Source organism: Saccostrea cucullata, unplaced genomic scaffold (assembly GCF_032062105.1).
Source record: "Saccostrea cucullata isolate Sc308-1 unplaced genomic scaffold, CSIRO_AGI_Scuc_v1 ctg10325, whole genome shotgun sequence".
Lineage (NCBI taxonomy): Eukaryota > Metazoa > Mollusca > Bivalvia > Ostreida > Ostreidae > Saccostrea > Saccostrea cuccullata.
Genome location: NW_026929259.1, coordinates 1 through 17,186, shown reverse-complemented (window position 1 = coordinate 17,186; position 17,186 = coordinate 1). Strand labels below are relative to the sequence as shown.

At 33.6% G+C, this 17,186-nt stretch overlaps 1 protein-coding gene across 1 annotated transcript; it reads right to left on the bottom strand.

The window, feature by feature from the left end:
* Positions 1-210: 210 nt before the first annotated feature.
* LOC134280242 (heat shock 70 kDa protein 12B-like) lies at positions 211-16,725 on the bottom strand. Its single transcript, XM_062762652.1, has 5 exons — positions 15,854-16,725; positions 15,349-15,672; positions 14,753-14,974; positions 12,907-13,066; positions 211-2,173 (listed from the first exon to the last, which is right to left on the bottom strand). Exons 1-5 carry the CDS (start codon positions 16,715-16,717, stop codon positions 1,527-1,529), a joined length of 2,217 nt encoding a protein of 738 aa, XP_062618636.1. The 5' UTR covers positions 16,718-16,725; the 3' UTR covers positions 211-1,526.
* Between the last annotated feature and the right edge of the window lie 461 nt (positions 16,726-17,186).

Here is a 17,186-nt window from a genome sequence, read left to right as displayed (position 1 = left end):
AAAACACACATAGTTTTAGAGCTACTGTAAAAATAATTTTTTAGACATGTTGACCATTGACGAAACCTTAAATGGACAAAACATTTTTTACATAACTATACATGTATACTCGTGATCATGTGTGTTGGCAAGGGAATCCACCTGGCAATTGTATTCACCGATAGTATAATAAAGGAATTTATCAAGCGTAAAATTCCTGCAGTATTCGTATAGTAACCCATAATGCAATTCTCATTCATCTGATTTGTCAGTTAAAGTCACATTGGTGCCCCATTTGCTAATCTGACGCCAAAAAATATAGTCCCGGTTCCCATGCAAAATATTTGTCTAAAAAGAAATTCTAATTCATGACAGCAGAAAATTGTATCATAGAAAAAACTTTAAAATAATTTAAACTTGAATGAATTCAAGAAAGATCGATTGAAGTACATTTCTACAGAATGATATTATAGGGTGGTGAAAACTAAAACACAACATAACTTTTCTGTTTACCATGTCTCCACGTGCTAGTCACTTCCTAGCCACATTTCCGTGATTAATTTACTCTATCTCGCTGAAGTCTCGCTAGCTCTCGCCAGAGCCAATGTCAGAGCTACCCTTAACTCATCGGGTTTTATAATATGCAGAACACCGACAAATAAAAGGTTCCGAACACATTAGTAGGGGTGATGCAAATGTGAGAAATATGTTCTAACAACGTTTTAAAAAGATTGCCTCTAAATTTTTGGTCTACTTACATTCATTCCTGGGTACTTGAGACCATGGTAACTATGGAAACTTATTCAACTTTTCTGCGCACGCGTGCAATGGGGTGGAAGAAGTATTGAGCAATATTTTCGGTCTGGGGCATACAAAAATTATTTTTTCTTTTATTTTTCTCCTTAAAAATAGAATTTTTAGGTTCTAAAACCTGTAATTTTCTGAAGCCTAATACTTTTAGGAATTGAACAAAATTAAAGGGTCATGCAAAAATTTTACATTTGTCAATTTTCCCCTTTGTGCGTCACAGTGCCGCTTTAAATAAGAAAGAGCTATATAAAGAGTTCTCTTTTATGTAAAACACGCATTGCAAAGAATTTGTACATAATGATGATTTTATCATGTATATTTGAGTTATCATAACACATGTATTGGTCGAACACGTGCTTACTCCATGTTTATGAAGACCGTCAATTTGATTGGTCATTATATTTATGAAATACCTGTTCTACAGGTATTCGATTGAATCATTTGACCGATTTTTCCTTTCTTAAGAAATGGGCGTGTCATTGTATGACAATCATCGTTCTAAAGATAGGGCAAAACGTTCAAGTCAAACGGGAAATTTTACCACTTTAATGCGCTTCATTGTATTTATAGTAAGAAACGCCTACAGCCAGGACTTTGCTTAGCCGGCTAAAAATGTAAAGACCTATGTCTGTCATAGTGGTTAATATTTATGACATATGTCTTCAGTGAGATTTCAGAATCTTTATTTTTTCTTTTCAGTCGTTCGAATACTTTGATTAAAGTAGACTGTAGTATCTTTATTTGGCAATGCGAGAAGAAATGGTGACAGGATTGCATCCAAACAGTACTGCGCCTTTGACGACTGCAAGCTCTGGATCGGAGGGAATAATGACTCTCATATCTGGAAAAGATTGCTTGATAACGTCCTGTAGGATTGGTGACTCGGAAAAACCTCCGACCATTATAATGTTGTTAGTATCTGAGATGTCCGGTTTCTTTAATGCGTCTCTCACATGATCCACAATTTGATTAACTGCGTCTTCAAACAAGCTCTGAATCACTTCTGCTTCAATTCTGAATTTGTTGTTCCTAAATGTAATTTTTCCTGAATAAATGGAATTCTCTATTGCCTCTTTAATATTCTTCCCTGCCTTCTGTTCGAAAGTTTTCACCAGAGAAATTGGAATAAAAATGTAGACATTGCCCTGTATGTCAACAGTAATCCTACGCTTTTTGATTTCGAAATCTCTATAAAAATCTACAGAATCATCTGTAAATGAGCGGGCAAATTCATTGAAGACTGGGGCTCCTACTATTTGGATCAGCATCTGTTTGAAGGCCTCATTTACCTGATTCCCTCCCATCCCTCCTCTACTATCTTTGTGCATCTCTTTTAGGTTGTGATCAGGTTGAACTTCATAAACGGTGAAATCTACTGTTTCCCCTTTAAAAATACAGAGGTGTTTTAAAAACTCCCAAATATATCTCTTCACATTTGAATAAGAAGTTTCTTGATTGGCCGTTTTCACTTTAAAATTTTCAAATTTGTAACGATGACAATTAAAAAGGAAAGGGGTTTTTAAAATCATACATAATGATCATGAAGTAAAAATTCATTTGAATTAAGACGCTATGAAACCATTACAGAATTGATTCTTAAATAATACTGATACGCAAAAACAATATAGCAGTAAAACATGTTTTGGTTTGGCATGGAAAAAGTAAATTCGAAGGTGTAAATAAAGTAACAATGATTCTGTAAGACTAAAAGAATAAAAGTCGTTAACCACTATAATCGCCCCTGTAAAATTATGAAATAATAAAGTGGTGTAATTTTTAAATTTATGGTCTATAACACATGTCCAGGGCACTAACTTTAGAAATTCGGTATTAGTTTGGTAGATGGCGCGCGCGATTGGTAACAGCGAAACTCGAAACCGGGAGAGTATTCCGGAAATCTACAATTTTTTTGCATACTAGTATTTATTGTATTTCAACGTATTTTTTAATGTGTCCTCATTCGAGTTTGTATTCCAAACTTTTTCAAATGCAAAATCATATCATAATCATCAATTTTAACGTTTCATTTTGACCTTACAAAGATGCGGACATGACGAATATTAAAGTCATATACGCTGTATGAACGCCGAATTTTGTGTGAAACAAAATGATTAATTCTTTAAAACACATGAAGTGTAATGAAAAATAATACTTTCCACAAAATTGTACTATAGATGTCGTTGTAATAACAAAACAATTAAACATATCTAGGAATTAAGAATTCAGTCTTTTCATGAATATTGATGAAGGAAGTGCGTAAACAGTAGGCCTATATATAGAAACACATGTCCACGGGAAATCATATACAACGAGATATGTTGCATTTTGACAACAATTATTAATATTAAGGTCAATATGCGTCATAACAGAGAAGATAGTTGATACTGAATACATTAAAAGATAAGTACCATTAAGAGTAAGACGCTTGCTATCCACGTCCAAAGTGAGTAGTATCTCAAACGGCCTACCTTGTTTTCTTTACGCCACGTGTGTTTATCAATCTAAAAGTAGCGACAGCGTCACGTGATAGAATATAAAAATAGCTATTTTTCTTTCCTTGCAGGATAATAAATAATTATAATTTGATAACTTTGTAACGCGTTTAATTTTAATGGTGTAATTTACAGTATTTTCGTAACTTTTATTGATAAACAAATGATATCAATTTCCAATCGTATTTTAACTGGCGCAAGTTATAGCGTGTATACTTTTAATAATTTGTATTTCGCAGATAAAGATAAATCATGACAATAATGACGTTTTCCTTCATCATGCTTATTTCACAAATATATAATGACATTTTCTTCAAGATGAATTGTATTGAGTACTTTTTTCACAACAAGAGAACACTACCACGACTACTTTATGGGCGGCGGAAAGGGTAAAAAGACGTTTATGCAAAACTAACAACTAATTTTATAAAAATAACGAAATACAAAACAGACAACCTTAAAAACAAAATCAACAGACTTGTTTGCAAAATCAACAAACTCCAATGCAAAACCAACGATCACCAATGCAAAACCAACGATTATTCACAGAATTTTCGCTAGATGGCATGCAAAAAACAAATAATATGTTTTACAGTGCGACCGTTGGGGCGTGCGCAGTTATTTACTATCAAAAACCTTTTCACAACTTTTACTTACACTGCCTATCCTCAGTTCAGTAAAAAAAAAATCACTCCCTAGGCATCGGGATCGAGATTCCAAACTTCTCGGAAGTTTCCGACAAAATCGGAAATACCCGAGCCGTTTAAATGACGAAAGTATGACGTCAAACAAGTAGAGCTTTTTTAAAAAGCTTACCGTCTTTAGCAACAATCTTAAGCAGTAAACTGATCTACACCTATCAGGCCGTATAATTCTTTTGAATTTTGTATTTCACTGACATTAGCGCTACCAAGGTTGTCGCTCGGTCATCTCCGTAAACTTTGACTGGCCGAGAGCTTTCGGCAAACCTCGGCTGATTCCATTCCCTTCTTCAAACAAGAAAGAGGAAAAGAATAATAACAAAATGTAAAGCCTGCAAGCTATAAAAATCAAATTTTATTTATAATGAAATTAAAAGAGACCTTTTTATTTATTGCTATAAAAAATACCATGTTATTAAGAATTAATTACTGCTGATTTTGCTGTTCGTTTTGTCATTTTTTTAAGATTGGAAATCTTGCAAAATTGTTAAGTCGTACGAAAATTAGATCATCAGAAAGTTATCTCCCTTGCCTTGAACAGCATTTCACCAATGAAAAAAATGAAAATTTTCACATCATGCAATTTCTACCAATCACAAAAGAGAGGAAGTGCATAGTCCGAGGACTGTAAAAAACTTCAACTATACAATACCGTCTTCCAAGGAAGACAGTAATAAAAAGTCCTGTTGACTTGGAACACAAACGATAATTTTGTGGCATGGAGATTGCATTAAATCGTTGTTTGTAATTTTTTTCAAGTAAGTTGTTGCTATGTTTTAGCCACCATGTTGCTATGCACCGCAAAGGATTAATGGGAGTTTGGAATTTTTTCACGCGGTGAGATAAAAATTTCTTGGAACAATGCGCAGATTTCAACCCGAATTTCCTCCGTTCGTACACGTTAGTCTATTGAGCTCGCTACGCTAAGCTAATATGTGATACGGTGCGACCGTTGGGGCGAGCGCAGTTATTAACTATCAAAAAATTACACAGCTTTTACTTGCACTGCCTATCCTCAGTACATTTAAAAAAGAAAAGAATAAAAAGAAATCACTTCCCAGGCATCGGGATCGAGATTCCAAACTTTTTGAAAGTTTCCGACAAAATCGGAAATACCCGAGCCGTTTAAGTGACGAAAGTATGACGTCATAGAAAGTTTTGTTGACTTAGAACGCAAACGATAGTTTTGTGGCATGGAGATTGCATTAAATCGTTGTTTTGTTTGTTTTTTTTTCAAGTAAGTTGTTGCTATGTTTTAGCCACCATGTTGCTATGCACAGCAAAGGATTATTGGGAGTTTGGAATTTTTTCACGCGGTGAGATAAAAATTTCTTGGAACAGTGTGCAGATTTCAACCCGAATTTCCTCCGTTCGTTCACGTTCGTCTATTGAGCTCGCTACGCGAGCGGCGCCTCGCGCCGCCTTGCTGCGCTCGCTATTACCTGAATTAACGCTAGATGACGCGGAAGTTTTCTACGTCATCATTATTTTTGTACTTTCATGTCAAAAGGCTGAAATGTAGCACAGACTAGGTAATTCGCATGCCTCTGTTTCAATGAAAAAAAATAAAAACAGCAAACATGTATGCGATACTTTCTGGGTATAGAATTAAAGTTTAATGTCAAAAATTTACAATGATATGCATCAAGGTGCATTTCAAGCATAAATTATGCATAGAAATGTGTATTGAAGTGTGAGATCATTTGGTTTGTTTACACTTTTATGCCAAGCGAGAGCTATTCGGAGGTCATGACGTCGTCAGAAGTTTATTAATAACCAGGGAATTCCCTATTTTTATGTGAATATTTTATCTGACACACAATCGCATCATCTCGAGTCTTTCCGTCAGAGGTCGGAAAAACAACCTCGAATGTATTAACATCATCGGATGTTAAAAATTTATACATTTCCCGTTTATTCAAATATAGGATAGACGGAATTAGAAGTCCCTTCTATAGTATTTTTCGTTAATATCATTACATTGAATAAAGTTAGACTCCATATTCCATACATAAAAGGTCTACATGTATTTATTTAAAAGATCGTGAAAATGGAGGGTTGTAATGGCGTCTACCATATACATTCGAGGTCGTTTTTCCGCTATCCGGAAAGGCCCGAGAAGTTGCGATTGATCTGACACATTGTGTCATGTGGTTAAAAATATGAATCTTTCAAAAAAGTTGCAATGAAAACAAAAACATGTTTTTATACTGTACTACTTACTTTACTCTAGCTAATTGTGGTCCGGGTCCAAAAATCCCGCGAAATTGTCTATCATTTACATACATTTTGCCAATCGCAACTTCTCGGGCCTTTCCGACTAGCGGAAAAACGACCTCGAATGTACTAGGAAGACGCCATTACAACTCCCCCTTTTCACGATCTTTGAAATAAATGCATGGAGACCTTTCATCTGTGGAATATGGAGTTCAACTTTATTCAATGTAATGATATTACCTAAAATATACCATAGATGGAACTTCTATCTCCGTCAATCCTATATTTGACTAAACAGGAAGATGTATAAATTTTTAACATCCGGTGATGTTAATACATTCGAGGTTGTTTTTCCGACCTCTGACGGAAAGACCCGAGATGATGCGATTGACATTTTGCAAACCTCGGATAAAAGCATCATGTCGGACTTTTAAAATTCAAACATATTAGAGGCAGCAAGACATCTAAAAACCGAACTGTAAATATATGACAAGAAACCAGTAGCAGATATTGGTATTTTTCCCCATAGAGAAATTTTTGAAAGAAAAAAATTCCCTACACTCTTAAAAAATTTCATATATAATATATACATGTAAAATTATTTTACTGTGTTCATGCATTACACAATTTGTTGATACCTGAAAATTCACTTGGCAGGTTGTACTTGTTTCATTATTCCTTTTCTTTGTACGACTAAGTAAAGTCTATTACATTTATTTTAGAATAAGTTAATCTAGGAAGCAATCTGATTAAAATCAGATCCTTTGATCCGCTCACATAGATCGCTATACAAGTAGCAATCTATGTGAGCGGATCAAAGGATCTGATTTTAATCAGATTGATTAGCCTAAAGGAAGTATCATGTCGCTCAGATATGGTTCATATGTGTTAGACAATAAGTAAAAGATAATTTTATCAAATTGCATGTATTGCCCAATAATTCGGCAGTTTTCAATAAAAAAGATATGCACGGATCTAGAGTTCAAGACCCCCCCCCCCCCCCCAACACACACACACACACACACACACACACACATGCCTTGGATTTTGCAAATATTTTTTAACACTGAACCAAGTTTACTTTAAATGACCTTGGACACCCCCAGAAAACGCTGACCCCTCATCAAATAAACGAATATGCTAAGTGGCTATGAAAAGTACTAGGTTTCTATGTATGAACCTTTAAAAGTTAACCTCACCCCATCCCTCCCCCAAATAGGGTTTTCACGTTTGGGAAAGGAGTTTAAGTTTGTTTCTTTGTTTAACTGTTTGCTTGTTTTGGGTTTTTTTTTTTTTGCTTGTCAAGAAAATTATGGGCCGGCTTGATTTTATTGGGGTGCCCCCCTCCGGGGTGGGGGGGGGGGGGGGCAGGATCTGCGCCTGTACAGATATGAATTAATTAATATAGAAAAAATAAATTCTCTTGTGCACAAGGGAGATGATGATATTTTTTTTTATTTTAATTTATTATTTGGGGAGGGGGGGGGGGTTATTATCGACATATCAATATCAATAACTCGTGAAGTTTCAGTCAGTCTCACAAGCTAGATTTTAGTAACTTGTTGATTAAACATGAATTATAATGTTTGATATTTAATCTGGAAAACGTATTCGAAAGGATAGTTTTAACTATATTCAAAAGTTTACTGTGCGTATCGTTTTCCTTTCATTATAGTTGAAACCGTAAAAGAAATTTACACTGTAGGGCCACAAGGATGAGACTTACTCTTGTACAAGGTGTGGTGGCATCTTTGCCAAGGTAAGCACAGTAGACCATGTCCCATGTGCATTTTGACTAACACAGAAAATGGTTCCACGCTGCAATTTATGCTATCTAAATGGCCATAAAAGTGCATGCTAAAAATTCAATTACATCCAGGGGCCTTCGTCCCCCCAGCAGGCTCTGTGCCTCTAGGTCCCTTACCAATTTTCCGAATTTCTCCGAAAACAGTATCCCCCAAATTTAAACCCGGAGTAATCGCTGTCCTACATTCCTTCATCTTATTTTTAAGCAAAAAAAGGTATGGATACACACACATTTTGCCTTAATTTCTTTTCTTTATATTTTAAAGTACTCAAGTCACTCCCTAAAATATACACAGGGTCTATTTGATAGATAAAAATGGGTATAATGTATATATAGTATATTATCCCCTATTATATGTATTCCGATATACTAGCATATATGATTTCGATACCGATAATCTATTCAATAATACATTCCGAGGTTTGCCAATTGGCTCCTTATATTAATTTCGCGGGATTTACGTTCCTATGAAAGTACCCAAATAATGATGACGTAGAAAAATTTCTGCGCCATCTAGCGTAAATTCAGGTAATATATGTTTTTTGCACGCCATCTAGCGACAATTCAGTGAATAATCGTTGGTTTTGCATCGGAGTCTGTTGATTTTGCAAACAAGTCTGTTGATTCTGTTTTTAAGGTTGTCTGTTTTGTATTTCATAATAATTTAATTTCACTTGTATCAAGCAATTTCATTGGCTGAATCATTCAGAGGAACATATAACATTTTGTATAACATATCTTGCCTACGTCACAATGACTTACGTCAAAAACGTATTACTCCGCTTGACGTTACTTTTAATTTGAAGACTTTTTCCGGAGGAAATATTGCCTCATTGTCTACACAGAAATTAAATTATAAGGAATGAAGCTAATTTCAACTTATGTTATCCTTTATAACAAAACTTGGGGTAGTTTACGCTTTCTTATAAACCGCTTCGCGGTTTATAAAGCGTAAACTGCCCCAAGTTATGTTATATCGGATAACATAAGTTGAAATAAGCTTCATTCCTTAAATGTTTATATAATTAGTTGTTAGTTTTGCTTAAACGTCTTTTTTACCTTTTCCGTCGCCCATACTACTTGTTTATAAAAGTAAATGTGTATATGTTTTTAAAAAAGTTTACCTAGGTAAATTAATTGTTTTATCTGTACATGACAAGTCGTAAATTACATTGAAATATCATAATGAAAATTGTGATGAATCCAAAATAATCACTCTTATAATGAAGTATTTACGTTTTCCTTTATTTTTTTTATAATCAACATTCAATGGCACGAAAGATAATGAATTGCGGCATTGCAAATAAATACCTTTTAAATTTAATACGTTGAATTAATTAGAACGGCGTGTTGATGACGTTAAATACATAAACAAAATAACGTCATAATATACCCTGAGATTAGCAACTTATTGCTGGTACCTATGCTGGATTGATGGATGTAAACAGATGAAAAAAGATTTGTTTAAACAGCCTGTGGTGTTTTTCGGTCGATTAGTTGAGAGAGAGAGATGTATGTGCCGAGAAATGATTCTTGATCTGTGATTTAATTCCTGGGTAAGAAAGGCATATAATTATGTGAGCATGTTGTAAGACTGTGGTATTTACATCTATGCATTCTACTCTGTTATAGATGTTTATTGTATTCAGGTATATAGGCCTATATCTTTCAAACGAACTTCTTTCGATACACGGAATACATGAAATGTGGAAACAGACATGAAAGTATTAAATTTTGTAAACAATATTTAAAATCCTTTGTTTTGCTGTTTACTCTCTTAGTTAAGGTCTTAATTAAGTAAAATCTTTTGTTGGCACGGTCACTGAAAGTTGTTCGGTTTGCACTTACGTAACATATAGGTCTAGCTGAATACGTATCATTTTAATAAAAAAAACAAGATCATATCGTTCATCTAGTATTACCGTTACATGTACATTTAATTAGATTAATTCGAATTGTTAACAAACTCCATTTTCTTCCTGTTCATTTTTCCTAAAACGTTTACGTTTTTACTTGTGATTTTCAATAAAATTTTCCTATTGCAATTCTATTTCAATGTAAAGGCAATCTAATTAAAATCAGATCCTTTGATCCGCTCACATAGATCGCTACCTTGTGTAGCGATCTATGTGAGCGGATCGAAGGATCTGATTTTAATCAGACTGATGTAAAGGCAGCGTCGATATCATACAATCAATAAAGCATTTGAAAAAATAACATAAAAACATTATAAGGCAGAGACTGCAAACAGGTTAAAGGCTATATATTACATTTACAATTAATGTAAACTTGTTGAACACCAGGCCCCAGGATCATGAAACAGACTTAGAGTTTCATGTAAGTAAATTTTCGATCGCCTGTATAATATTTAATAATGACTGAATTAATTTCAAAATGTTCAAAGAACAGCAGCATCGTAAATCTATAATGAAAAATTTTAAAACTTTGATCTGCTTGACTTCCACAATATTTAGGTATAGCATGAAAATTTTGACTTAAGTTTAAGATGCTTCATAATCCAGGGGCCAGAATGTTGAATACCATGGAAATGTCGGAGCATTTTTGATGTCGCAATCCCTCTTTATTTAAATATTTTACCCTTTATTTCTCAAACACAGGCCTTTAGATCGCTTAAAAAATATGTGTAAAAAATAATTAAGGTATGGAACTCTTACAATGTGTGCTCTATTTCGCAAATAAAATATTTTTATTCAAATGCTCTAAATTCAACTGTCTATTTAAGGACATTGGCAACGTTTTTGGCTTTCCTTTAGAATTTTTCAAGAACTTTTGAACAGGTTTAATGGTACCAAACAACCTATATTATTTTAAACCATACGTTTTCTCTAAAAACCCATTTACTTCATAAAGTTTATAGATAAAATACATTGTTGAATCCTCATTTCCGATGACATGCATATACTTTGGCTGAAAATGCAAATATAGAAACAAGACACAGAAATACCAGCAATGTTCTTTAATTTTGATTTACTTCCCTAAATATCTAATTATTATTCATAATGATTAAGAGACTGGTTGTTTGTTTCTAGTCTACAATTAATTTACTTTATCATGTTTATTAGAAACGAACTGTCAAAAAACATTTTGGCAAGGATTTATAATTTAATTTCAATGGTGCCTCCTTCACATAACCTTTCGAATCGTTCTCATCTGCCTACCTAACTATCACCTCTTTCAAAATAATTATGTCACATCTCTTTGCACTTCCCAGCAAACAAGTACTTATTCTAAATGACGACCTATTGACTGTCTTTCCCCTTCAGCACAATGTAAACAAACCCATCGCTACTTTTATTTATTTACTGTAGAATTGAATACTGTGAAATCATGAATTTTCGTAGGGGGGTTAATTTTCGTTCTTTTAGAGGTATGACGAGACCCACGGATTCATGTCCACCACGAAATGTAAAATGCTACATACATAACTACGCAATAATTCATCATCCACGAAATAAACTCCCCATGAACCAAGAGTTTTTCCTCAAACCACGAAAATTTGACCACACGAAAATATGTGATTTTACATTATATCCGGAAAAAAACGCAAGTGATTTTCTATATCTCTCAGTCTGTAACACATGCTTTATTTGTTTTCACCGCTTAGAGAATTCCATACGGGAGGTCTCTCTCGATGAGCAGTTTCATACGTGAAAAAACCTATGCATAAACTTTATCTCCGGAAACCCTGTGTTGCCAATGACCTTAAATCTATTCATAGATAAACATTCATAGATAAACATTCTTCATTAATACCAAAGCTCATTCCGAAATTCCATACATTACTCGAGATATTCTGAATCAATTTCAAAAATGACCTACTTTCTTTTACTCGATATTAGCTTCATTCACATGTAAACAGACGAAGTGCACATGAAGTGCAGCGAAGAGTTGCAAAGTATTTGCAAAATTGTTCAACATTTTAAAGTTGATTTCTTACTCCAGATTGTAAGGTTAAGTCCGCACTTGATAATTCCTTTCGTGAAAAATTAATTTGAAAACGTCTACATCAACAACTGCACCGCAGTGTTGATTATGAATATAAAAGAAGCTATAATTGAACGAATTTTCCCCGAAATGCATTATATACATTTCGATCTTCAAAACAATTAGACCGCTAAAATGTTGTTTGTGACTTAGTTAGATCATATGATCAAATTAGAGAAAAATGCAAATGAGCAAATATTCATTGAGTTGATTCATTCATTGAATACATTCCCAGGAAAATTTGTCCCGTCGTTCCCGCTTATCAATCAGTATAGCTCTTCAAAGGCCAAAACTGATGTCGAGTAAAAAAAATTTAGGTCAATTTTGGAATTGATTTCAGAATATCACGAGAAGTATAAAGAACTACGGAATAAACTTTGGTTTTAATGAAGATGGTTTATATATGTATAGATGTGGGAGAAAGTAAAATTGTAAAGCATTTGATTTAAAGGAAAGTAGATACCATATGTAAAGAGTTCCATACCTTTAATTTTTTTCAACACCTCAATTTCTTTTTCTTAGGCCTGTGATCTCAAATAGTGGGATACTCCTTCATTTTTTTTAATTTTGGTCCTATCGAGTTTGAGATAAAGAGGTTTTACTCTACATATTAAATGCTTATTATTATTATCATAATTGTTTGATGATGTAGCTAAAGTTATATTTCCAATAGCTTTTTTTTATTTCTGAGAGCATATCAAGACACTGGATGGACGCTATCTCGGCAATTTCGCAAAACATTAGAAAATAATAGAAAATCAATAAAAAAAAATTCCTTTAATTTCGATAGTTAAAGTTTTTTAGTTACACTTAACGTGTTAGAGAGTTTCTTTTTAAATAAAGTTAGGCTATAACAGTTGTGCTGTACATACATGAATATAAAACTAAGACACACCTCCGCAATCCAGAACTAGGTATTTGCTTCCCTTGGAGAAGACCTCGAATCCCTGGACGCCCCCCTCAGACAGCAGTTTCTTTTTAGAGATATGTTTACAGTATAAGGTGGCCACCTCAGGCTCCTGTGCCATCAGTAACTGGTCCCTGGATATTCCAGCCTAAACAAAATCAAATTCTCATCATAGTGGTAAGCAAGCCTTTAACAAATATATTCTTAAACATTTTTTTTCAATTTGCAGTCTCAATTAGAACTTTAAATATACAGGTTATGTTTTCCTAACTATTAGCCCTATTTAAGGACAAATTCTGTATGAGACATAATATCATGTTTAGAGAATATTATATAAGCCTCATAAAAATGTTTGTAATAACTGCCCTATAATACAATCTGTATAATAAATTTATGCCCTGTTCACACGGAGAGTTTAATTCGAATTAAACGTAAGTTTACTGCGAATTAGCTTCGCTTTGCGTTCACACGGAGAATTTAATGCGAATTAGTTTACTTCGCATTAGTTTACTGCGCATTAAATTACTTCGCATTAGCTCCGTGTGAACGCTAAGCGAAGCTAATTCGAATTTAAATTTTGGGGCATGCGTAATGGCAAAATTAAGTCAAATGCGTCATGTCAGTGGTCAGCTTTAAGTACTTGTGCTATGTTTGAGTGAAAAACTAAGGAAAAATGTGTTAATCACTAAAATATGTCTCCAGACACTGTGACATGTCAAATGCATCTGCTTCTGCATAAGATGACGTGATTTTTAAATGACGTCATAATAGCCTTCCTCACGCCTGACTGTCAAAGTAAAAGTTTAATTCGCATTAGTTTACTTCGCATTAGCTGTCGTGTGAACGCAATTTAATTCGCATTAGTTTGATTCGCATTAGTTTACTTCGCATTAATTTACTGCGAATTAAACTTGTCGTGTGAACAGGGCATTAATAAATCAATTTATGGAATTCAAAAGCTTGTCATATCGAATAAAATTCGGCATAACGAATTCTGAACCTTGTAACGAATTGAATTCCTTTGAACAAAATCAATTCTTTAATTTGTTGGAAAGTATACAATTCATTAAAACTTATTCTATAAAATGTTATATTATCGAATTCATATGTGTAATATATATATATATATATATATATATATATATATATATATATATATATATATATATATATATATATATATATATATATATATATATATATATATATATATATATATATATATATATATATATATATATATATATATATATATATACACACAGCGAAAGTGCTTAGTGTAAAAACTAAACGTGAACTTGTTTGTTTATATTGAATTTAATTTGGATTTATGACGTAACCTATACCATGGACTTCTACAACATTTTCCCTGTGTGTATATATAAGTCAGGAATCACAAGACTCGAATATCATTTTTACTGTTAGCGCTTTCTGCCTGATGGCTTTTCAGACAGTTAAAAGTTGAATATAAAATTGTTTAGTATGTTTCTTGACTTATTTTACATTTAGTATTTTTCTTAAATTATTTTACGTTTGGTATTTTTCTTAAATTATTTTACATTTGGTATTTTTCTTAAATTATATACGTGCAAATAGAATTTGTTTTAGCGAATTTATTTCGCTGTAACAAATTTTTGACTTTGTTATTAGATTTATCTTTCATAAGGAATTCAAAGAAATTTGTAATTACAAATTCCAATTTCAGAACAAATTCGACAAATCATTATATATGTCATCCAAATATATATTTTGGATGGGTCCTAAATGGGCCTAAGTACATAAAAACTTTAATTGAATTTGCTGATTTTTCTCTAGGCTAATTTTTAGCTTATACCCTCACTGCCGCCTCTCTCATAAACTGTCTGGCAGGATAGTCCCAGATAGCAGGTATTGTTAAGACCCAGCCTATATCAGTTTCTTGGATCCCTGTGCCTTTTTCGTTTTCAGTAAGTAGTAGGTGATCCCTCAGGAATTTAATGACCGCTGAAAATACATCCAAAGCCACCATCTCCTTCCCGTCTATAGTTTTTATTTTTAGGACTTTTGAAAGTGGTTCCTGTGAGAAATGTATACAACATCTTTAGCATTTTGAAGACATAGTTTGTTAATTAAAACAGGCTCATCTTTAAATCGAATCTTCAATACGCAAAAAATGTATTTTTACATAATATAAAATTATACAAATTTTCTTCAAATATAAATTTATTTTATTATCTTTAACTGCCTTTACTTAAAACAAGGTTCTATCAAAATGGACATTATCAAATAGAAGTGAGTTAAGGGTTCCTCTTCTAAAAGGATGTTGATATATAGGAAATACAAGAATACCCGGAAGATTATGTCATTAAAAAGGGAGAAATTTCCGGCCCCTTAAGAACAATTCTGACTTTATATAATTTTCATTCCTCAAAGATTAAGTGATGGACTTGCCTCTTTGTTGAATGGAAACATCCTGAACCTCTGAAAATAATACCACTCCGCATGTTCCTCTTTTAATGTGAGTTCTGAATATTTATTCTCCGCATCATAACCAAACGAGTCGAACACTTTGTGTTTATTGAACAGAACACAGGTGGGGGTCCTCAAGGTCAAGAGACTACTGGAGCCTGATACCCAAACTTTGGAGCTGACTCTCAAAGGGTCCTTCTCGTATTCATCTCTATAAGAAAATGCATAGCCGCTGTAGGTGGTACCAAAGTCAATGGCTGCCACCAGCAGCTTATCGGTAAAGGGCATATTCTCTGTGTCCCAAGTCTGAAAGCATGAAACATATCTATTGATGGGAATTTCTTAACCAAAAACTGATTTTGTCAAGAAAGAGAATAAAGTAAACAAGAATGAAGAGAAGAAAGAGACCCCAAACTAACTGAATTTGAATGTCTGGTGTTGAAATAATGTGATTATTGTGTTAACATGGGCACTTGACATCACTTACCTGTGTCTCCAGCATGTCTTTTGTTGATATCTTTGGTTTTTTTACTTCGTAGCCATTTTCCTCTGTTGTGACGAATAATGGTGTTAAATATCCAAATAACTTGTAAAGCTGTTCTGTGTCTATTGTCCTTGAACTAAAAGTTGGTAGTAATATTTGCATTTTTGGAGGTAGTTTGCTTAATTCCTTCGTTCGTGAGATGTATTCCATGGTCAAAGATACTTCATTTGAATCTTCAATTTGTGTAAGATTTAGAAGGGTTTGTTCAATAAGAGTCTGTATCTGTTTGATTTCATTCAAATGCGCCTTCAGAATACTCTCATGCTTCGTTTTTTCCTTTTCTATTTCAATTCTTAGTTTCTCGACAATTAAGTCGACTTTTCTGTGCCATTCTTCTCCACATTTGATCAACGTTGTTTTGAGATTTCCATATTCCCCATTTAAGTTAGCTATTTGGCTTTCTATATTATTAGCAATTTCTGCATACGTTGGAGAAATTAAGTTTTCTAATTCTTCAGCATCTTTCCCAATAACTTTTTTCTTTGAATAAAAAAGATCAGAAAGAGGTGAAACTGTGTGCCCCCTATGTGTATCAGATAAAGCACAAAGAGAACACACAGAGGTTTCGCACGTTTTACAGTGAAACTCGCTGCTTCTTGTTTGATGTGCTGAGCACTTAGGATAGATTAAAGTTAACTTTTTTTCTCGGTATGGGACTACTTTATGTTTGTCATAGTCATCAGAAATATGTTTTCCTATGCAAGGAATGCACAGATTGACATGACAGAAATCACAGTACTTCTGTACTATAGCTGTCTCACAAAGGTCACATCGGATGACATCTTGCGCACTCGTGCGAGGATCCATATTAAATCTAAAAAGTTAAGAGAACAGATGTACTTTATTAAGGTCTTCCGTTTCCAACGGAAGACCTTCTACTGATTCTGAAGATTAAGATTATTCTTATTATTCTTTTTTTTTTTTTCTTCCTAGACGCCACCTTTGAGGCCTCGTATCTCGCTCATTTTTTAATGGATTTTGTTCAAATTTTCAGACATTATAGACGGTAATAAACTCTATCAGAATGCTGTCAATAATTTCAAAAAGTCACTTCCGGTTTTGAGTTATTTCCCTTTAAACGAAAAATTATAGGCTTTCATTTCCAGACAAAGGCTCAGAAACCAATAGAGCTGGAGCAGAAATTTTACTAATTTTAAATAACAGAAGGATTGAAGTTGTGCACATCGGTTTTTGTTTTTCGATTTCTCTATTCAAAATGGCGCAATACAGGGGTCAAAAAATAGAACGCCTAAAAGAGCGAAAATTTACACATGTT